Here is a 25,241-nt window from a genome sequence, read left to right on the forward strand (position 1 = left end):
ACTATCAATGTTGAACCGTTAATTTTTATCGGATTATTTTAACTACCAATGTTGAACCGTTCAACCGTTCAACATTGATAGTTAATAACAAAATTTCGATAAAAAATGTTGAATGTAAATGATATGAACCTCCGGTCTTATATTAAAGGACAATATATATCACTTCTGAGTTTCATATCATTTACATTCAACGGTTTTATCGGGATTTTTTTTTACTATGAACCGTTCAACATCAATAGTAAAAAATATCCGATATACAAACGTTTAATATAAGTGATATGAACCTCCGAAGTTTATATAATAGCATAACGGTAAATAGAATATAATGAAATTCAAAACAGTGTGGCTGTGGCCATTGATTGACACATTAAATTCATCCATTGACTTTAACAATTTACGTGAACGTTTGTCTGTAACGACCACTGTTCACGACGTACCTGCGATAGACATTTAAACTGTGGGTCACCAAAGGTTTCTTAACGCCTTTAATTATAAAATAATTCAAAAAATTAATTAGGAATAACCTTTATGTTTTGATTTATATAATTGATATAAATCAAAACATCGTGTTATTTCGGATTAGTTTTTTGAATTACTTTATTAAGGTGTTGAGAACCTTTGGTGACCCCATAGTTTAGGTGTCTTTAAAAAGTACATAGTGAGCAGTAGTTGTTACATACAAACGTTCACTAAATTGTCCCAGTCAATGGATGAATTTAATGTGTCAATCAATGGCCACAGCCACACTGTTTTGAATTTCATTCTAATTGAAATTCAGTTAATTTAGTGTGCGAGGCTATTTTAATCCACTTTCTGAGTGTGTATTATATAATGTTACAATGTAACAAACCTATCAAACACACCGTGAAAAATAACATTATCTCCCCTGGAAATGCTTAACAACAAGACACAAAAAACTGCTACCTTTTTTTGCTCTATATCACATAATTATGAAAACACATTACATAGATAGGGAATCTTGTGCTTGTGTACACGTTTGAATGTGTAGATGGCACACTCAGAACGATCGTCTCTAGATTTTTTTTTTAAATTCGTCCCGGCCTTTCCGGGTTCACGTAGCAACAAGTTTCTTTCCTTTCCAGCTATTCCTGATTATCAATTAATCCAAAACATGCATTTATCACAAAGCAACAACAGTTAAACAACTCGCCTATACCAATGGTGATCGTCTAATTCCTAGCTGATTCCTTTAATCGTACCTTTCTTGACGACACCCATCGTTGTAGCGTCTACCATTGGAGGTAGCGAAATTACATGATTTGACAGGAGAGCGAAATAAACAAGCGGAGCAATTTTATCGAACCGCATTCCGGACTGTGTATGGTCAGACTATACAGAAAAACGCAAACCGGAAGTCTTATCTGACTTAAAATTTCGTCCAATGACGGGACAATATCCGGATGACTTTTTTCTCGTTTTTCTCCCAAAATAACTCAATCTGAATAATCATATGAATGGATGACAAATGCAACTATGTACTGTACCTATATTGTGTTGATTAATTTATTGTGGAAAGAAGAGAAATGAGGTCTTCTCGTTTAATAGTATAGAAGATACCAGTGTGCATCTAATGAATTATATAAAATATTTGATAAAAAAAATATTTAATACTATTTCAAATAGATTACTTTAAGTACATATAAATACTGACTATCATGACTATTCTACATATAATAGTACTATAATAGAACTATTGAATCACATAGTTCTGTATTTTTGATTTATTCCATATTGATAAAACTTTAGTAGGTTTTTCTATATGAATAGGATTCTGAATAAATAAGCATATTCACCTGCGGAAAAAGGATATTCACCGCGCATAGCGTCGCGTGCTTTTACCTGCACTATTTTGGCAAAAAAAACAATTGGTTTTGGTTAATAATTGCCATTACATACATTTCTCTCGGAATATGGAATAAAACAATTACTGTCTTTTGTTTCGGTAAATATGTGGTTTAATTGACTTTTGAAAAACTGATATTCACTTCGGCCGTTGGCCTCAGTGAATATCAGTTTTTCAAAAGTCAATAAAACTACACATTTACCTCATCAAAAGACAGTAATTGTATAATATTTTTTTTTCTCATAAATACTAACTTGTGTAAAATATCTATTTTGGACGTTCATTTTTTAATCCTACAATATTGACACAGACAGAGAATTATATAAAGTTCATTATTCCATATTGGTATTATTTTAGTAGGTTTCTCTATATGAATTGGATTTTGAATAAAAAAGCATATTCACCTGAGAAAGTGTTATTCACCGCGCTAAACGTCACGCGCTTTTACATGCAACGTTATGGTTAGATTTTTCATGTTAAATTTATTTTGGTATATGTTATTCCTTAAATACATGTTCTTCTCTCGGAATATGGAATAAAACAATTACTGTCTTTTGTTTCGGTAAATATGGGGTTTAATTGACTTTTGAAAAACTGATATTCACTTCGGCCGTCGGCCTCAGTGAATATCAGTTTTTCAAAAGTCAATAAAACCGCATATTTACCTCATCAAAAGACAGTAATTGTACACTATCTCTAAAGTTATACACTTATTAAAACGAACAGATGAAATGCTATGGGTTATTTATCTTTGTATACGGTCGCTCTCAGTTTGACCAATTTCAGCCAGATGTAACATAACTCATGGGGGTAGGAATAGAGTTATATCGTATGAGAGTTGGCCAATACTCACCAGGCAAAAACATCAAACATAGACTAAATTATATTGATTTTATCTGTATCAACTTATTTCTCGCTTGTAAAAGTGTCTCGCAGGCACTGGTGTTATCAATTTTAATCTTCACGTTGACGCATCAACTAGGCGTGTGCCTTAAACCTTTAGAGATGAAACATGTAGACTCAAATGTACAAAAAATAACAAGTGTAAATGTTAATCTTAGATTATTTATTATTTTATTTTTACTATTTGTTATTCAAATTTTGCTAATCTTAGCAGGAATAGAGGTAAATCCAGGTCCCAGTGACGATATCGATTCTTCTCAAAGTTCAATTAACTCAACTGACATGTCGGATTTCGGTGAACTTTTTTCAAAATCAGTCTCAATTCTTCACTTAAACGTACAAAGTCTAGCCCCGAAAATAGATTTGATTCAAGCTGAATATTCTGATTTCGACATTTTAGCGTTTAGTGAAACCTGGTTAAACAATAATCATACAGACGAATCAATTGAAATCCTAAATTACCAGCACCCCTTCCGTCGCGACAGAGGTCCACACAAGGTTGGAGGGGGGATAATTGTTTATGTAAAAAATGATATACATGCTCAACGTCGAATTGACCTCGAAAGCGAAAGCTTGGAAGCAATATGGTTAGAAATTAAATTTAAAGATAAAAAGACTTTGCTCGGAACCTTTTATATACCTCCCAATAGTGGACCAGATATCTGGGAAAAAATTGAATATTCTCTTGATATGGCGTCTAATGATAATACTATTAATTACATAATGGCCACAGGCGATTTTAACGATAACCAACTAGCCCCTGTTAATTCAAAAATTACACCTTTGTTAAGCCAATTTAGTCTTACTCAATTGATAGATGAACCTACTCATTTTACTGAATCGTCGTCATCATTGTTAGACCTTTTTATAACAAACGATGCTCACATAATAACTTACTGTGGAGTCGGGTCACCTTTATTAGACCAAATACGCTTTCACTGCCCTATAATTAGTCTTTTGAACTTTCCAAAATGTCGTCAAAAAACTTTTAAGCGGAAAATTTGGCTATATGATCGAGGAGATTATGACAGATATCGTAACATTTTATCAGAAAAAAATTGGGATTCCGTAATAAACTTAAATAACGTTGAACAAATTACAACCGAAATAACAAAAACTATCATAGAAGCTGCTGAAAAATGTATTCCAAATAAAATAATAACTGTTCGAAAAAATGAACCTCCATGGCTAACAAATGATGTTAAAAAAAAGATAAGGAAAAAAAATAGAATCCACAGAAAGGCTAAAAAATATAATAAACCATCGGATTGGTCAAAATTTAAGAAAATACGAAATGAAGTTACCAGTTTAATAAGAAAATCAAAGGATGATTATAACAACAATTTAATTAAAAAAATCATGAACAGTAGCCCGTCCACTACTAACTGGTGGAAAACGGTTAAACAAATATCCGGATTAAAAGCAAACGACGCAAGTGTACCTCCATTAATGGTTAATAACAACTTAATATTTGATGAAATCCAAAAGGCAAATGAATTTAATCGATTTTTTTCTTCCCAGTCAAATATTGATGATTCAAGTGCTATGTTACCTGAAGAACTTAAAACTATTAGTGATGACATTGGTTATATAGAACTTACTGTTACTGAAGTTGAAGATATATTGAAAATTGTTAATCCCACAAAAGCTTCTGGCCCAGACCTAATAAGTCCCAAATTGTTAAAAGAAGCATCTTCTGTTTTGAAGTATCCACTATGTAAGCTATTTAACCTATCGTTAAGTACGTCTACTTTTCCAGATCAATGGAAAAGAGCAAATGTTACCCCAGTTTATAAAAATAGTAAACCGAATGACGTTAAAAACTATAGACCTATTTCCTTGTTGAGTGTAATTTCAAAGTGTATGGAACGATGTGTATATAAACATGTTTACAATCACCTTATGCGTAATAATATTTTAACGAAAAATCAATCAGGCTTTACACGGGGGGATTCAGCGGTTAATCAATTAATTAACATTTCAAATGATTTTGGGAAGGCTTTAGATAGCGGTAAAGAAATAAGGGTAGTATTCTGTGATATAAGTAAAGCGTTTGATCGAGTCTGGCATAAGGGACTGCTATTTAAACTTCAACAAGCGGGCATATCAGGTTCTTTACTAAGGTGGTTTGAAAATTATCTTACAAACAGAGTCCAGCGGGTGGTTATAAACGGTTCATGTTCCGAATGGTTACCTGTTAATGCAGGCGTCCCACAAGGGTCCATTCTAGGCCCTCTCCTTTTTTTGATATTTATAAATGATATTGTAGAAGACATTCAAGCTCAAATTAAGCTATTCGCAGATGACACTTCATTATATATTATGGTTGACAATCCAACAGAAACAGCTACAATTTTAAATGACGATCTAGATAAGATTTATAATTGGTCAAAAAAATGGCTTGTGAATTTTAATGCCCAAAAAACTAAAAGTATGATAATTTCAAAAAAAGTAAATAGACCCTTTCATCCTCAATTAAATATGAATACCAAGAGCTACAAACAGTTAGCAAACACAAACATCTAGGTGTCTTTTTTTTTAACAACGGATCCTGGAACGACCATATTGAATATATAGTTTCTAAAGCTTACAAAAGAATAAATATAATGAGAAAAATGAAAAATGTTCTTGATAGATTTTCACTTGAAAAAGTTTACATATCATTTGTTCGCCCAATTCTCGAATATGCCGATGTCGTTTGGGACTCCCAAAATCAGAATTTGATTGCTAAACTTGAAAATATCCAGCTTGACGCAGCGCGTATCGTCACGGGGGGTACTAAACTTACCAGTATAAACAATTTATATATTGAAACTCGATGGGAAAAATTATCTGAAAGACGACGCAATCATAGACTAATTCATTATCACAAAATTTTGAATAATAAAACTCCAGAGTATTTAAGAGACTTATTGCCTGATTCAGTAGGAAGTAGGCATGATCATAATACAAGACAAAGAAATAATATTACCCAAGTCAACACACGGACCCGTTTATATTCTGAATATTTCATCCCTGCAACAACAAAACTATGGAACACTCTTAACTTAAACATAAGAAAATGTGAATCTCTATCATTATTCAAAAAACAAATTAGTACCCAAAATAGTAAGGTCCCAACGTATTATTATATAGGACATCGTTTTGGTCAAATTCTTCATGCTCGCTTAAGAATGGATTCAAGTTCTTTGAATTCTCACCTTTTCGTTCGTAATTTAGTAGACTCTCCAAATTGTCGTTGTGGTGATGTAGAAACAAATACTCACTTTCTGTTATCTTGTCCTATATACATTAATTTAAGATATGAACTATTAGATTCTATTTCAGTTCTCCCTGTCCAAGTAAACACAAAAACTTTGCTTTTTGGATCAACGGTACTCTCAGATGAGCAAAATAGTATTTTATTCAGTTTGGTGCAAAAATATATTATTAAAAGTAAACGTTTTAACCCTTGATGTTAATGCCTCATCGCTCAATAGGAACCCAAGCATTTCACACTGTATAAATTACAATTATTCACGTTTATTTATTATTATTTTTATTTTATTTTTCTCATGAATTTTTTTTTCTTCCTTTTTCACCTTTTTCATATTCATATATTTATTACAGAGCATGCCAGTATTTATATTTATGTATTGTTCAATAAGTGTTTTATGTCTGTAAAGGGAGACAGATTTGTAAAAGCAAATTGCTTGTTTCTGAATCCCTAATATTATTTCATTGTATAGTATGTTTAATGTTGATTTATCTGAATAAATATTGTTTAAACTAACGAACAAAATATGATACATAACTGCTGAGTTCACAGTCTGGATTATTGTAACCCCAATAACTGCTTGAGGTAAAAGCCAACAGTTTTCTTTGCCTACTTTAAGACTTATAAGTACCTCTAAACTTAGACTACTATAACACATATTATCGTAGTCTCGGACGGTGATAGTAAAAATAACTTTGAACTGATTAGCGTAATTGTTATATTCAAACAATATTTCCAATAGTAATAAATAATTTACTTTTTAATTACGAGATAAACAAACAATATAATCAAAAGGTATTGTCTGGAACGTTTTTTACCTTTCATTTGGAAATCCTCGGCAGTGAACCTTGTAATCGCATTGTGACGTAACCTTTTGTCGATAGTTGCTCATAGCGACGTTAGTAGAGTTGAACTATCGGTACTGTGTAAAGAGGTATGTTTTGAAGACTGGGATTTAATTTTTATTACAAAAAAAAAACTAATCAACTTTTTTCTTAATTACGGTAATTGGAATAATCAGCGAAAATGACAACTGTAGGAGTAAAACCAACAACTACCGACAAAATTAACCCGGTTAATATTCCAAGTTATTCTTACCAATATCCGTCTCATCGGAGGGTACAATTAGCGGCAGTTAAAACGGGTATATTTCATCCAAAAATACCCAGCTTCAGAAGAATGGATATGGATACTGCAGGACACAAATTACCAGATGAACACTGCCGTACAACAACTTCTGTGGGACCAGGTAATATTTTCATTTGTTTTATAATCTTTTTTCATTTTCGTTTGATGTTTATATGAAACGCGGGAGTTATAACATTAAGTTAGAATCCTCTCCGTATATGTCATGTAAATGCAAAATGATATGTATTTCAATAAAAAATGAAATTAACAAAAATACTGAACTCCTAGGTCAAAAATTCCTAAAGGAAAGCTCCTAATCAAATGGCAAAACCAAAAGCTCAAACACATCAAACGAAGGGATAACAACTGTCATATTCCTGACTTGCAGGAAAACTGAAAACATTTTATTAGCCTTTTGTAATAAGATAATTCTGTTTAGCTTAACTATCCTTGCCTCCCCTAAAATGTCTAATATTACTTAAATATATATGTATATGTAAATCAATATTGACATGCAGAGTAGATATACACGATTTATGACAGGGTAACGGTTTTATTGATATTCCATACCATGTTCTTTAAACATATCGAATTAAATATTTAAATAGTTTATTGTATTACTTTATGCCAATCAATACATATACCTACTAGACCGGTGTTCATTATCTAAAATGTATATGTCAAAAGATAAAATAAATTTGGTCAGTTATAGAGTTCAATTAAACCGATTAATTCATTTAGGGGACCAGATGTAGGGAGACTCGTACAAGTTTGACTTTCATAATTTGTAGGCTTTGATGCGTCTAAAAATGTTGGAATTTAAACACATCGAATGTTACTTTGCCAAAAATTGCAGAAAACATGAATACCAAAACCACTTGTTCTCTTTGTTAAACTTGAGACAGTTTTATGATACCTCCCCGTCGATTTATAATTTCAGATAATTTAAATACTTTGTCAATACTATTAAAAGGCCATTTAATATTTTATTGTCGTGTCTCAAATTTATATTTATTCAATTCAAGTAGGTAGCTATGCGAATTCCGTCGAATTTAAAGGCTTTTATTTTCTTTTGAGCTTTTGAAATTCGAATTAAATAAATTGAGTTTTTACATATTACATTTATTGCGTCATTGTGATATACTGTGTTTGTACATACACATAAAACCAAAAAAGGCAATTAAAGTAAACTGTCAAAATAGAATAGAGTTCAAACCTTCCTTTTCAAATATTCAATTTAAAACGAGTTGTACTTAAGATCTGGGACTTCTGAAGGTAGATTATGCAACAATCCCAGGTTAAATTAAGCAATTAATCCTATTTATTCACATGCCTGTTTCAAGAATCGGAATTCTTAAAGGTCCTATAAATCTGCATTTACATTTCATGATTTTAAAAACAAATTGATTAAAAAATAAGCTACTTAATATTATCTTAAAAACACGTTTGAATTACCTAAATCCATGGACAGTCTACATGTATACTATAGTTAATGTATAGACTGTCGCTTCTAAATCTTAAGAACATTTTAATGTGAACCAAACATAAATTGCGACATTCACTTGAATGACTTTAGTTGAAACGTAGACAATTTTCCTGGAACTAAAATTGTATAAATTTGTAAAAATAAATCTAAAGTCGATATTCTTTTGCAATCAAGGCACAATCATTCTTGAAGACGTGCATAAAATATTTGCGATAGACCAAAAATTGGATTCCATGTGCTTATTTTCCTTTTGGTATCAATGAAAACAAAAATCTTTTTTTAATTAACTGCTGGCAATACAATCCCTATTATTGGCGGCGCCAATGCAACATCGCCGTGGAGGTATTCCCGCCATACACCACAACGCCACATAAACTAATCACTTTATCTATTTTTGTTACCAGACTCACTGAAACATAATGCTTGCGGTATTATATTCAATTTGCTTTCATACATAGAATGTCAATTTTCCTTTGCAATTACTTTTAATATACGAAAATGATTTGATGATTCAGCGTATTTTCCGCGAATTTTAAATGCCTGTTCTTGACAACGTCGCAAAAACAACGCGTCAAGTATTGATGCCTTGATGCGTTATTATCTGCCCTTGCTACTGTTTCGTTTGCCCTATCGGACTGAAATGTGTAAATTATAAGATGTTTACAGAAAAGGCATAGCTTCCGGTCAATCCCAATATATGTTTGTAGAGTTTCTGCAAGCAAAAAACTTTTGATTTAAGCATCTCGTGTTGAGATCTGTAGTAAGGTAGAGATATATTTGATCAAAACATTTTATGTTATCTAATTGGTTTTTTTTTTTGCAAAACATTTCCCCATTGATCCGGCACATCACTATCATTTTGAGAATTTTGCTCCTTTTTTTTTGCCGCTAGAGACATATAAATACATTTAGTATATATGTCTCTGTTACCGATCAGGAACTAAGATTATCTTTCAGTCGATTTATTAACACATAAATTATTTTTTTTCAGAGGATTTTAGAAGGTCATCATCAACATTGTTTGACCCACCCACCAACGCCATGTCTAGTCTAGTGAGTACATTATCATGAAGATTTGTCTATCATATGCTTTTTAAAGTAAAAAGTAATGCAATTTTTAAACTGAGATTTTCAAAACCGCGTCGTATTAGGAATAAGGATTAAGAAGAGAGATAGAGTTGGATTACAAACCAATAATACAACAAACGCATGGTTTGGACAAAACAAGCACCCTTTGATTTCCGCCAATGGATAGAACCGTGTCGTGAAGCTTCCAAAGTAACTGAAATTTTTGAAATGTTAAAATGCAATCACGGATGACATACTTACATGTAGCAATACTATGGTCTTTTCTGTCAATTCAAATTGCTCTTTTTTGTTAACTATCTCTAGGATTGCCAATTAGACGACTCTCCACAAGAGACCAACATGACAGAGAAATTAACAACTATAGGTCACCGTAAGCCCTTCAACAATGAGCAAAGCCATTACCGCATAGTCAGCTATAAAAGGCTCCGAAATGACAATGTAAAACAATTCAAACGAGAAAACTAACGGCCTAACTTATGTACAAAAAAATAAACGAAAAACAAACATATAACCGACAACCAGTAAATTATAGGCTCCTGACTTGGGACAGACACATACATACAGAATGTGGCGGGTTTAAACATGATAGCGGGATCCCAACTCTCCCCCTAACCTGGGGACAGTGGTCCATTTTGTTGAGCCTGCAACAATTATTTTACTCGAAAGCGAGACACAGTGATCCTATATTCTGTCGGCGGCTTCAACAGTTAAGTTCAGTCTGTGATTGAAGTTTTTTTGGACTTCAAAAGCTTTATCAAACTTATATGGAAATACTAATATATTAAAACGTTCTATAAAATTCTTATTTCAGGAAATAACAGAAACAGGTCGACAGTTACACAGACACTACACAACTCCAGATGAACTAAAGTAAGTAATATTGTATATGTTGTTGCAGTGATTTGTTGCACGATGGCTTTTGTAAATCCAGCCTGTCGTAGGTTTATTTTGTAAATCCAGCCTGTAGTAGGTTTATTTTGTTAATCCAGCCTGTCGTAGGTTTATTTTGTAAATCCAGCCTGTCGTAGGTTTATTTCCTTGATCGACTTTAAAAATGGTGTTTGCTGCTTCACTATAAATTCGCAGCTGGGGACACATAGTTTTGCCCCCCCCCCCCCCCCCCCCCCGACTGGATCAACAAAAGACTTTTAAATTCGTATTTGCTGCTTCCTTGTAGTTTTTAAATGTTAAAACAAAGACTCATCGCCCGGAGTAAGAATGATATGTATGGGTATGAATCCATCTCTTCCTGCAGACAGTTGTCTTGCGAACTAGCAATGTTAAAAATTCGTCTCATTATGTCAGTTTTGTTCAAATCAAAGCCGACTTTAACTCACTGAAATCTAATTATGGCGTAAAAATGATATCAATTGTAGTTTGTTTTTCAATTCTGGTGATTGATTGATTGTTGGTTGCTTAACGTCCAGTGGCAAATATTTCATGCATTTTTAGAAACTTTAGAATGACCAATTCTTATAACAATTACTGTTTATTGAATTAGTTTAACTGTAATGTATTTTTTTTTTAAAGGAAAACACGTGATGAATGGTCAAATTTCCTGAATAGATCTCCAGAAAGATACAGTATCAAATTACCGGAATTACCCGAAGCTAAAGGTAAATGTAATTATAAAGGAGACCTTATGTCAAGGGTCAAGGGTATTGATATGTCAAGGTCATCATTATCAAAATTATATGAAAAACTTTTGATATCTAAATAACTACATGCATACTTCTTGTCCCACTTTGAAATTAGTTTTTTAATATTCGCTTTTGTTCCAGTCATCTGCAGTGAGGAATTATTAGTACGGAAAATATACATAAATTATGTTTGGTTTCCACGTGTCGTGGATAGTTGTTTATATTTTCATTCGACATTATATTTGCACTCTTCCTTTGTCTTATGGTTGTCAATATGTCTAAGGTCAAGGTTATTGTAACTAAGTTGGACAATAGTTCTGTCTAAATTCATAACAGAAAATTTGTCGTGCCCCTCTAAATAAGCAGTAATATCTATACCATTCGGTCACTATGAGCATTTTCCCTCTATATTTATGCGCTAGCTGACTAATATTTTCTGATTCTTTTTTTCAGATCAAAGATTTGTAGGATACGCTGTCCGATATCTAAGACCAGATATCACTAAATCATGGAAAGTAAGTCAAACTTTTTTTTAATTCTTTTGCGTAAATTTTATATTATGATAGTCGATATAGATTATGTTGATTATTTTTAAAAGAACCATCTACCCTAGATATGGTTATAACTAGAATATACGTGCTTCTTTTTCTCATAGATCTGTATTGCTTTTTTTTTTTAATGTAACATATATTTAAAGATTTGGCAACATAATTAAAAAAAAAAAGTACTTTGTATACACAAATTATGGAGAAAAGATCTTTTTTTTTTGCATTCATTAAGTTTTAGAGCGACTCTGGCAACAAATTTCGCTGTTTCATCACGCTGTTTTGCTATGTCAAGTCTATGCTCTATACGGACAGTTTATCCCTAACCCTTCAATTAACCTTTAACCTTTATAAACAGGTGCTTTAAAGGAAAAGAAAACATGATAACAACACTACAAAATATGAAATGCTAAATCAGTATTGAATTTCAAGGATATAGGGAATGATTGACAAAAAACTTTCCACCAAACACAAATGGACAAGGATATATACAAATGTGGTCTTGCAGGTGCATGCTTATTTTATCTTTAAAGTATACTTTAACAATTTAAATCAATTTCTGTTTTACAGTATACACTTCAACAGGAACCAACATTAGATCAATTTGGTCAGAAACCAATTCCTGCTAATATTTAGTAAGTATGATTAAATCAAAGTTCTAAAATTTAATATACAAACGAATGAAGCGACACATTAATTTAAATCGTAGTATGATCATAGCATCGTTGAGATATAAGCAATAGTTTTCATTTGGAATGATGGAATAATATCAAAGATTTTACATCAAACTGAAAAAAGATCATAAGAGAATTTTTTGGCGACAGATGTTAAATTGTTCATGATCCAAATTAAAAGGAATCATCACAATAAAAATCTATTTGGACTTTCTTGTCATCCCTCCTATAATCAATTTACGTATATGTTATTCTTGCAGTGCTAGATACAGAGACACCTACCCACAGTTCAGTAGGAGTATTTCATCAGAAGCATGGAGATAAACCACCGGAAGTGAAATCTAGGATTTAAATTAATTCTTACAAAACATTCCTCGAAGTAAATGACAATTTGAAATGTGCCCATACCCCATAATAAAATTATGAATATATCTAAAATATAGAAGAAAAAAGTTCCTTCTATTTGTTATCATACGAATAAAAGTATGAAAAAGTATGAAATTCGCTCAGAAAGTATGAAAAAAAGTATTATATGTTCGCTCACATTTCAAGTGCTTTGTAGATTATTGACTATCAGTATTCATTGTTACATGTTTAGTATTTTTGTATAACGTTTAGAAGAATATATGTTTTGCTCAAATTGTTCAGTATTATCATAGTTTATCGTTGTTGTAAATATGAGAAAATTTTACATCAGTATTAATATCTGTATACTCTATTTTTATTTGCTGTGATACTTTTTAATTTGTAAATAAACAAATTTCATACGTTCAAACTTTTTCATATTGTATGGTTGGTGTAAACTAGTTTCATATCCTTCAATCTCATTTTCCCAAAAGGAAGGTGAACTCAGTGAATAAGCTAGTCACTTATCGCAGGGTACCAAACCCTCTCTAAATATTGTATTTGAAAATTTAAGTTATCTTGCTCACGAATGTTCTAAAGATTTTTTTGTGAAAATCAAAGCAACCCGAAGCTCTTGAAGACTTGCTGACTCACTGAATGAATTTCCTCTTCTCTATACCGAAAGGTAAACTTTCTTTTTCCATTTAATACTCTTTTGTGTTCAGTTTGGTGTAAAAAAAAACTGTACAGAAAACACCATGTGCAGGAAAAGGAAAACTAACAAACAGCAGTTTAAAAGTATTACATAGAAAATAATTTGAGCATCCATCACAAACCTAAACAAAAAATGGGACCAGGGATCTGAAGGGATTTGTAATGAAATCAGTATCATTCTCAGCAAAGGGTTATCCTTTTTATTCAATCTGTCCACGGAGAGCTGGCAGTGCTAGCCGGAGACCATGCGAAATAACTACCGATTATTGTTATCATCAGGAGTCAATCATTCTCGACTGTTTGGCCTTTGATGATAACGAATGATGGTATCTTGGTGTCGTATATTGAGAGGTTTTTAGTGTAGGGGCTAACTGTTATTTATGGTTAGATCTACTTTTACCATTTTCACAAATGACTCTGCTTTATGGTGTGAATTCCAATATATTCCTTTTCATTCAGTACTTTATCGGAATATTTGAGAAAAAACTATTCAATGAAAAAAGTCGTATAAGACACAGAGGAAAGATTAAACCAACTGACTGCTTTTTTTCACCACGTTTCGTCATTGTTGAGGGATGCACGGTGACTTTAGATTTTCACATCCTTGTTATTGTACTCTGGTCTGATTGGATTGTTGTCTCATAGTCGATCATGGTCATTTTTATAATATTTGGTTAAATTAAAAAACTACATAAATAGCATTCTTTTAATACAAATTTAAGAAGAGAAACAAAATTAAGTAAAATGCCTAATTAAAGAATGAATAAAATACATATAAATTAAAACAAATTTGAGAGCAAGAGGAAGTCGTAAGTACTATAACAAACAGGAATGTCTCTACAATGTGAACTTAGGAACACGTGTCTATACTCAGTGAAAGTCATTGGATACTTTTTATAATTCTTCATGTCTGTGTATTTTATCATGATGGTGATTATGTGGACGTGGTTCTTTGGCTTTGACTATAGGTGACTGTTTAGAATTCCTCTTCAGCAACTTATCTCCCATTATATCAAAGAATTGCCGAACAACATTTTGTTTCTTTAACAATAACTCACGCTGTCTTGGTCCTTTTGCTGAAGAAAAAAAATAACGTTATTTATAAATTGACACAACTGACGGACCATATACACTTTTTATAGTCACAAACTCATGCATTTTCGACTTTAATTACCCATAACCCGAATGCCAATGTCATAGAAACAAAAATGAAGCATTGCTTTCAACTTGACGACAAGAAAAAGTTTTTGACAATGTAATACTTTATGACACTGAACTTCTTGATGACAATGTTTAAATAACTGAAATGAAAATATAATGACTGTGATACTTTATGACAATGTAATGCTTTATGACAATGTAATGCTTTATGACAATGTAATGCTTTATGACAATGTTGGTATTGGTTCTATGACATTGTCATGATTATATGACTAAACAGCAATGATTTAAAACTTGTACTACCAATGTAACGGCATATAATGTGCACGCATTTAGACTTTCAGTGTCTTCAATAACGCTGGATGCCGAAATAGTTGGCTAGTACAAACTTGGAAGAGCTTAGATGACCAAAAAAATAGCTAAACCAAGACAAGAAATCGACGCTGCTCACAAGAAAGATGCATTTCTAATTTAAAAAAGATCGCTACAAGGAATAACGGCACATTGCAACAAAGCATGCACTGATTGAATATGCCAGTACCGAAAACCATTTATGTGTTTTCCAGACAGTACCGAAGTAATGAACAACTGGACTTGTGATACAATCGGGAACAATTCGCCTGTATATAGGTATCGAAACATTTCTATCGTAATAGTAATAACATCAACAGGCACTAATTTTAAACTATATTTTGAGGAGTTGACATTTATATGTGTCATGAACTTCCACTTACGATCGACTAATTCTCGGATAAGATAGTATCGCTCATCATCTATTACTGATGTTTCCTCGTGGTATTCCACCTCTTCCAGCAAGTAAACATAGTATTCTGCTATTCTGAAATAATGCCAGAAAATAATATGAATAAATCATAAATGTGCAGATTTTAAGTTCAGTACTGAAAAAAGCCATCTGATTTCCTAGAAATTATATAAATGAAATGTCAATCTTATACATGATATAACAATAATTTCACTGTGAGTGCTGTGACACTAGTACAAAAGACCATTTTGATTGGATACGAAATTTTGATCAAGTACTGATGTTGTTTCCACATAATATTCGAAAATAAAAACAAACAATTCACAAAATCAATCAATCAATTTAAACAATGACTTGCTAACTATGAAATCTGCTTAGATACTTTAATAATTTCAATACATACTCTTGCATATCTTTATCGTCGTAATATTCCATAAATTCTTTAGCTTTCTGTACAATCCTTTTCTATAGAAAACAAAACATAAGTTAATCATACATTTTAGCCTCCTACTACTTTTCGAATGAATACCTTTTCATATGTCTACGTAATCTTTTGCAATCTGTTTTTTCTTTTGCAACTTTTCAGGCAAAGCAATTTCATAGGGCTACTTGAATTGTATCTTGGGGTTAATTTTTGGTCGTTTTATTTCGGTTGAAAAGTGTCGGTGAGAAACCTTTTGCTTCCAATGCTTAAAGATGACCCAGAAGCCACGGTTTGTTTGATATAGAATACACATATAATTTTGCATTCTCATATATTAATGTTTAAAATGCTTTCCACAGAAGAAATGTTTATGATATCTACGATGACTTTATATAACTTTAACCAAATATCTGAAATAACACATTTAAAAGGAGCATTATTTTTTTCCTTTGGATATCATTAAGCTTGCTAAGTTACACATAAAAAAACTTTGATAAGGATTTTTTGCTTACCATTTTCTTCCCACTAGCGATAGTATTCTTGTTAGCTTTGATCAACTCGTCCATTTCTTTTAAAAGTCCAGCCTAAAATAACATTTGTATTTTACAAAACAAAATCTACAATTTATCTGTTATTGCAATCAAATATTCGACAGACAAGTAGTTGTAAAGTATTTTACTTAAAGTGATTTTGATTCAGCAAAATGTCTTATTATAGAACTGTTGTTAGTACATGTATCATAGTAACAATACAATAAATTTAAATAAGCATAGAACTTTTGTAATACAAATAGGAAGCTCTGGTACGAATGCTATAACTATCCTATATAGAATGAAATTCAAAACAGTGTGGCTGTGGCCATTGATTAACACATTAAATTCATCCATTGACTGAGACAATTTAGGTGAACGTTTGTATGTAACGACCACTGCTCACTATGTACTTTTTAAAGACACTTAAACTATGGGGTCACCAAAGGTTCTCAACACCTTAATAAAGTAATTCGAAAAAATAATCAGAAATAACACGATGTTTTGATTTATATCAATTATATAAATCAAAACATAAAGGTTATTCCTGATTAATTTTTCGAATTATTTTATAATTAAAGGCGTTAAGAAACCTTTGGTGACTCCACAGTTTAAATGTCTATCGTAGGTACGTCGTGAACAGTGGTCGTTACAGACAAACGTTCACGTAAATTGTCCCAGTCAATGGATGAATTTAATGTGTCAATCAATGGCCACAACCACACTGTTTTGAATTTCATTCTAGATATCAAGGGACGAGTATAATGTTACGCTGGTTTTAGTTCAATGTGAGAATAATAAGATTCAGCCCCCATCAGAGAGATATCAACAAGGATTTAATGTGCAAAGAGCGTGGCACTCTCCCTTCACCAATCATAGTGTTTTACGTTATCATTCCTACTGGACGCGGCTGCGTATTTATACATCCCTCATAGCCATATGTGAATAGTTCCTCTGGTTAATTAGAAACTACTTAAAAGTGAAGCATTTTAATAATATGAACGTGGTTTACTGAAACGTGATTTTCAATTTCAGACTCTAAATACCTATTGAATTAATCATCGATCTTACAGACACCCATAAAATATTCATTCAATTTTGATTTCATCTTAACCTTAAATAAACGGATTATAAATCAAACATTTTTAAGCAGCAGCAGATTTAAAAAAAACATTCAGAAACGTAATAGTCTTTCGTACCAAACTGCAGGATTAATCTTTAAAGGAAGCTATTTATGTGATATCATTGAAAGTAGGAACGAAAGTCTGTCAACCACTTGTGTTTGTAATTCCACAGAGTATTACTTCGACAGGTTGCCTTCGTTCTGACTAGTCGTTTCGAATCATAAACTATCCATTCAAATTTCACTTACCCCTTCTGGTAAAGCCCCGTTATGTTGTCTTGTGATCCCAGTTTTATCAGCAATAAACGCCATTATTTCTATTTTATCAAATCTTCCCCCGTACATACTCTTTCTAGGAATTTCATCATCGCTGTACCAGTATAAAGCTGGGAACGCCCTCGCTTTAAACCTGATGCAAATATATACAATGCACATAATAGTATATCGTTTAAATTCAATATACGAGAAAACTGTTTCCAACAATATGTAAGTATCTATACAAATATGTCACTTTCTTTATAGTCATGAATGCAGAATCGATGTAAATTAATTGATTAGGAACTGTCAAATCTTTCATAAACAAATTACTTACAGTTCCTGTTAAACGAACATGTGACTATTTGATACATTATGGTTTAAAGGAAGACATGTATATGTTACAGCACTGTCACAAGTAAGGAGGCGGACTAAGCCAGCTCACACAGACATGTTTAACTCCGTCACATAATATAGGTATCTGTCACAAGTAAGGAGTCGGACTAAGCCAGCTCACACAGATATGTTTAACTCCGTCACATAATATAGGTATCTGTCCCAAGTAACTTCGTCACATAATATAGGTATCTGTCACAAGTAAGGAGGCGGACTGAGCCAGCTCACACAGATATGTTTAACTCCGTCACATAATATATGTATCTGTCCCAAGTAACTCCGTCACATAATATAGGTATCTGTCACAAGTAACTCCGTCACATAATATAGGTATCTGTCACAAGTAAGGAGTCGGACTAAGCCAGCTCACACAGATATGTTTAACTCCGTCACATAATATAGGTATCTGTCCCAAGTAACTCCGTCACTTAATTTAGGTATCTGTCACAAGTAAGGAGGCGGACTGAGCCAGCTCACACAGATATGTTTAACTCCGTCACATAATATAGGTATCTGTCCCAAGTAACTCCGTCACATAATATAGGTATCTGTCAAAAGTAAGGAGTCGGACTAAGCCAGCTCACTCCGTCACATAATATAGGTATCTGTCCCAAGTAACTCCGTCACATAATATAGGTATCTGTCACAAGTAAGGAGTCGGACTGAGCCAGCTCACACAGATATGTTTAACTCCGTCACATAATATAGGTATCTGTCACAAGTAAGGAGTCGAACTGAGCCAGCTCACACAGATATGTTTAACTCCGTCACATAATATAGGTATCTGTCCCAAGTAAGGAGGCGAACTGAGCCAACTCACACAGATATGTTTAACTCCGTCACATAATATAGGTATCTGTCACAAGTAAGGAGTCGGACTGAGCCAGCTCACACAGATATGTGTAACTCCGTCACATAATATAGGTATCTGTCACAAGTAAGGAGTCGGACTGAGCCAGCTCACACAGATATGTTGAACTCCGTCACATAATATAGGTATCTGTCACAAGTAAGGAGGCGGACTGAGCCAGCTCACACAGATATGTTTAACTCCGTCACATAATATAGGTATCTATCCCAAGTAAGGAGGCGGACTGAGCCAGCTCACACAGATATGTTTAACTACGTCACATAATATAGGTATCTGTCACAAGTAAGGAGGCGGACTGAGCCAGCTCACACAGATATGTTTAACTCCGTCACATAATATAGGTATCTGTCACAAGTAAGGAGGCGGACTGAGCCAGCTCACACAGATATGTTATACTCCGTCACATAACATAGGTATCTGTCCCAAGCAATACTACTGTTATATATCCTGTGGTTGTCAGAGATTTCTGTCGGACATAATTGTTTTCCGTTTTTTGTTGTAGTATAAATCTGACTGTTTTTTTTTCTTTAAAGTTTTTTTACATTTTTTTCTACTTTAATTCCGAAGCTCTCTACTAGAATATGGCATTGGGTTTGCTCATTATTAAAGGCTATACGGTGAACTGAACTCGTTAGCGTTTTTGTCCTATGGTCTATAATACGGATAGTTGTCAATCTTATTGGCAATGATGGTACCAAGTCTGATCATTTTCATACTAAGAGAAGGTTTTCACTCTGTCGTTATGGTTTATTTATCTACTGTCATACCTGTCTTTGAGTTCGCCGTCTCTGTGTACATCCAAACGAGCAAACATTATCTGAAATAGCATTTTTAAATTTAGTAAACTCCATTTAAATTAAGTTAATAAATCTTTATCCATTTTGGTGATATGTGAGATTTATTAAAAAAAAATCAAACTTAAATTAAAGATAACGGTAACATGTAGGAGCTTTTAACATTCTCAATTGAACTTGATAACCGAAGACTTTTATTTAATTTTATAATAAAACTATACCAAAGAAATTGATATTCGTTTTTAAAACCTTATAACTCAAAAGAATACAAATATTGTTTTAATAATTATATTTAATATGTTTGGGCCTTACCTTATCGTCATTTTTGAACAACTCCGCTAGGTCATCAAACCACTCTACCTTGTCTTTGTTCTCTAAAACATACAAGTTTAACTTTGACATGATGTATGACATATTTTAAAAGCATTAACTTTGATTGACTGTTGGTGATTAACGCCACATTTAGCAGACTCTCTATGTTATATTTTAGCTGCCATTTTTTTTTAATGGATGAAACGTAGTACTCTGAGAAAATTTCTGTGCGGTTTTACATTGATAAAAGTGCATACATTTTCTGTCATTCCATATACGGCTTTGATGAAGAGGACAAAGCTTCATACACAAATTATTTGGTATATTTCAATTCAAGATGGTTGAATACACCTGCTATACCTTGTGACGACGTTTTAAAATTCGTACAAGCTTTTCTTTTGTGCTACTGAGTCACTAATTTGTTTCAGCTCTATGTAAAGGTTTTTGTATATCTTTGTATTTTTGCACAATCTTTTATTTCCTCAGCTTTTAAAAACACCTTTCTAAAATGTTCGGACTCTTTATACTTTTATTTTCATTTTAATCAAAATATGGGAGCGGGTATACCAATGGGGTCTTCATAATCGGAAAACTGTTATTTCAATAGTATAAAGAAAATAACAAGTGAAACTGCGAGCTACTGCTCACTGATGATACCCCCGCCGCAAGTGGATAATATTAATAGTGTAAAAATATGCAAGTGTTCGGTAAACAGGAAGTTGTCGAGTGATGAATCTGAAAACGCATCACACGGTATAGCTGACTTATATAAATCCTGAAACCAAATTTCAGAAATCCTTGTATTGTAGTTCGTGAGAAAAATGTGACGAAAATTTTCAACTTGGCTATCATGTGTAAAATCATACAAGTGTTCGGTAAACAGGAAGTTGTCGAGTGATGAATCTGAAAACGCATCACACGGTATAGCTGACTTATATAAATCCTGAAACCAAATTTCAGAAATCCTTGTATTGTAGTTCCTGAGAAAAATGTGACGAAAATTTTCAACTTGGCTATCATGTGTAAAATCATACAAGTGTTCGGTAAACAGGAAGTTGTCGAGTGATGAATCTGAAAACGCATCACACGGTATAGCTGACTTATATAAATCCTGAAACCAAATTTCAGAAATCCTTGTATTGTAGTTCCTGAGAAAAATGTGACGAAAATTTTCAACTTGGCTATCATGTGTAAAATCAGACAAGTGTTCGGTAAACAGGAAGTTGTCAAGTGATGAATCTGAAAACGCATCACACGGTATGGCTGACATATATAAATGTTGATACCAAATTACAGAAAGGGTGGATGTGTAGTTCCTGAGAAAAATGTGACGAAAGTTCCATGGGACGGACTGACTGACGGACTGATGGACGGACTGACGGACTGATGGACGGACTGACGGACGGACTGACGGACTGATGGACGGACAGACAGAGGTAAAACAGTATACCCCCCCTTTTTTAAAGCGGGGGTATAAAAATAACTATAGCATACCATTTGTATACAATAGCAATAATTTGCATTGTCGAGGTGTATTTAATGTATCATCGAAATTGGCTTTATTTACTTCTACAGTATAGTGTTTGTCCATATAAATAAAGTCTCTCTTTGTAACATCACTGATTAGTTGTATAATACTATCAACTGTTATATCTATTTTTGCCCTGAAAAATAAAATATAGGCAACAAATGATTACATATGTTGGGACTGAATTTGTCTTTACGTTGATTCGTCTATCATGCCTAGTTTGTTGGTGGAATTTTATTATTTCATCGTGGTTTATCCGGCGATTACCACTTAAAATGCTAATGTTCCAAATGAGACATGGTGAAGAGTTTTATTGTCATGATTGTGTCAACTTGTAACTCAATAGACTTGCCCAATACTTATAATGTTTATAAGTGTTGAGCTTCGTATATTTTTTTCTTGTTTATTTGTAAATAATTCTTACTTTGTATTGACTATTATTTCTGTTTCTATGTTTTTATATTCCTTCGTTGGATAGACCATATTGTGGCTAAATATGTTCATTTAAGCATGTGAATATGTACCTTTTTGTCTGTATGATATTTGCTTAAAAGACTTTAATGATGATGTAAATAGGTGGCTGCAATTTTTCGGTCATACATCTTTGTAGCAAAGTAATGTTTGAGAACGCATAATACAGATAAAGTGTTACATTTATAATTAGAGTTATCCTTCTTTTAATCATACGCACTGCTATAAATGACGTACTAACCTATTGACTTGGTATGAATTAGCTTTGAAGTAGATAAGAGATGGGAATGTATCAATCTCTAATGTAGCTGCAAGTCCAGTATGCTGAATTCTCCCAAACCTTATTTCCTCTCTGTCAAATGGCTGAGAAGCAGCGACAAACTTTGAATAGGCAAGATTGCATTCATGACAACCTGAGAAAAAAATGAGGAAAAATACATGTTCCAAGGCTCCGTGTTGAAGACCCGACTATGACATATATAATGGTTTACTTTTACAAATTGTTACTTTAATGGAGAGTTGTCTCATTGGCACTCATACTAGTACCTCGACTTCTTATATCTAACGTTACGTATAGTTTATGCGTCCGAAGATATTTTCTGGATTTACCTTCACCATGAAAGGAAAAGCCGAATATTTGAAATCAGTTGAAGAACTATATAATTAAAGAGGACACAAAGATAGCCAAAGCATTTAAGATAAACTTTTCTATTGTTAAAGATGCAAATAATCTGCTTATGATATTTCTTTTTTTTTGTCTTCATTAACATTAAATCAATTGAATATCGATAAGCATAAAATAATATATTTCTGACTTTTTGTTTTTAGGCACCCAGTGTTGTTTTTTTTTTTTTTTTTTTTTTGTATTTACCCTCCGATGTTAGTTAAAATCTTAACCAATTTGACTATTCGGAATATATTTCCTGCAAAACCCATAAGAAAGAGACGTTTCTGTTTGAACCATAATCATAGAACGAGATCAAATTACTCGAACTTACCATTTGTTACATATATAATTAAGAATTTTCCATCATTCTGAAGCTGTAAAATAAAATTGTTCGAATAATCAGGAGAATATCAATTTTACTTGCAAATTGTTTTTTTTCTTAAGTTGTGTCGTTTATTAGTATGCAATATCACAACTTTCAGTCGATTGAAAATGTTTAAATACCCGACAAAACAAGTTATGATACTTACTAACAATGTTTAATCGTATATTCTAAAGAATTAAGAATAGATGTAATGTCTTTATTTCAAAAAATATAAAACAAACCATAAAACTTGCCAAAGACGAAAACAGGTATTTTTAGTAAGATTTATACGTATCCGAATACTTCTGAGAAGATGAACAACTGAATGCATGTATTTCTCATTTCTTCATTTTTTAAATTCAATGTATTGTTTTAATAAAATAAGATCTGGAGTAAACGTAAATGGGACGGCAACCCAACAACATATAAACCATTTAGACATCTAAGGTGACTGTCAACAGACGGACTTTAACAATAGAAAAGTATCTTTATATATTTACAATATGTCAAGCTCTTATGACCCAGATATAGAAAAAAATAATCTGTGAATCGATTCAACAGAGACTATATCAAAGATGAGCATTTGAGAATTGTCCCTTCTAAATTATAAACCAAATAAAGATGTCAACAAAGGCAATCACCGACGAGTTTCCTGGTTTAGTTTGATCGATCGATTGTTGTTTGTTTTACGTCCAGTGGCAAATATTTAATGTATTGTTGTGTGGAAATCAACGTCACTGATGAATTTAAAGACTTAGTTTGTTTGATCTGTTTGTGCGTGTTTTACGTCCAGTAATTATTTTTTTTAATAGAGGCTGAAAACTATAGGTCATCATACGACATTCAACAATTTGCAATACGAATACAGCATGGTAAGCTTTAAAAGGCTCCATATGATAACAAATGTAAATTTTGGTTAAATAATCATTGTTTTAAACATAAGAAGGACACAAAAATGATAGGTAGAAAAAGGGGAAAATGACAAGAAGGTGGCGACAAAAATTATTAGTCGAAAAAATACATAATACTATGACCACATGAGCTTACAAACACTTAAGAAACTGAATGACTAAACAACACAAACCCAACCAAAGGATGTATAGCATACTATTCGTGCTCGACATGTAACACCCGTCGTGCTACCGTTATATATACACAATTTTTATTTTACAGTCAAAGAAATCAAGATTTATCCCAATTATTGAGTGACCATTCATTCAACATAGATTCTTTGCTAACGGCTACTTTAGATCTATATTAAATGAGAAAATTGAAGTGCACTTCTAGGTTTAACATAAACAAGGGAAACTATGACGTGATACATTTGTAGTATATCTATCGACAAGTATCCATAAATATACCATGACCAATTTTACAGCATACGGATCGGATGATACCCTCTTTGACAAACAGTATCACCCAAAGTGGTAACGACTCAGCGATATAGTTAATGTTAACATACAAAATTATATAAAAAAAAACTACTTACCTTTCTAAGAAGGTTTGACCCAGATATCTCAATTATTTTCAAATCTACTACCTGTAACAAATATACTAAAATAATTTTGAAATAAATATGAAAATTCATTTTGATTAACTGAAATGACCAAAACTATTATAAACAGATATCCATCCACGTGGTTATTGATTATGTAAACATTGGGGACAGCTGCTGCAGCCTTTGTGTATACCATCTCCACGTGTATACCTACGAAGATTTACACACGTGATCAATACAAATAAATACGATTTATAGATTTTTATTTTCTTGCTATAAACGAGATGTATTATTGAATTTTTAAAACGTTGAATTTGATTTTTGTATAATGTTTTAAAGGGATTAAAAAAATAACTTGTGTACCTTCTTGGAAGTTTGAACAACATATCTGTTTTATGTACTAGTATTTATAGAATTTAAGAAATAGTTTGTGATCATCA

The 25,241-nt window shown here is 32.5% G+C and overlaps 2 protein-coding genes across 2 annotated transcripts; one reads left to right on the top strand and one right to left on the bottom strand.

Annotated features, from left to right (window-relative positions):
• The first annotated feature begins 6,900 nt into the window (after positions 1–6,900).
• LOC139524542 (sperm microtubule inner protein 8-like) lies at positions 6,901–13,360 on the top strand. Its single transcript, XM_071319387.1, has 7 exons — positions 6,901–7,272; positions 9,629–9,690; positions 10,538–10,596; positions 11,257–11,342; positions 11,820–11,881; positions 12,482–12,546; positions 12,846–13,360. The coding sequence occupies exons 1-7, from the start codon at positions 7,050–7,052 to the stop codon at positions 12,907–12,909; spliced, it is 621 nt and encodes a 206-aa protein (XP_071175488.1). The 5' UTR covers positions 6,901–7,049; the 3' UTR covers positions 12,910–13,360.
• Positions 13,361–14,336: 976 nt separating this feature from the next.
• On the bottom strand, positions 14,337–25,013 carry LOC139524543 (uncharacterized). The gene is made up of 11 exons (XM_071319388.1): positions 24,793–25,013; positions 23,271–23,313; positions 22,514–22,685; positions 21,768–21,937; positions 20,274–20,335; positions 19,935–19,984; positions 17,895–18,054; positions 16,505–16,576; positions 15,972–16,033; positions 15,540–15,643; positions 14,337–14,720 (listed from the first exon to the last, which is right to left on the bottom strand). Exons 1-11 carry the CDS (start codon positions 24,889–24,891, stop codon positions 14,539–14,541), a joined length of 1,176 nt encoding a protein of 391 aa, XP_071175489.1. The 5' UTR covers positions 24,892–25,013; the 3' UTR covers positions 14,337–14,538.
• Between the last annotated feature and the right edge of the window lie 228 nt (positions 25,014–25,241).

This window comes from Mytilus edulis, chromosome 5 (assembly GCF_963676685.1).
Source record: "Mytilus edulis chromosome 5, xbMytEdul2.2, whole genome shotgun sequence".
Classification (NCBI taxonomy): Eukaryota; Metazoa; Mollusca; class Bivalvia; order Mytilida; family Mytilidae; genus Mytilus; species Mytilus edulis.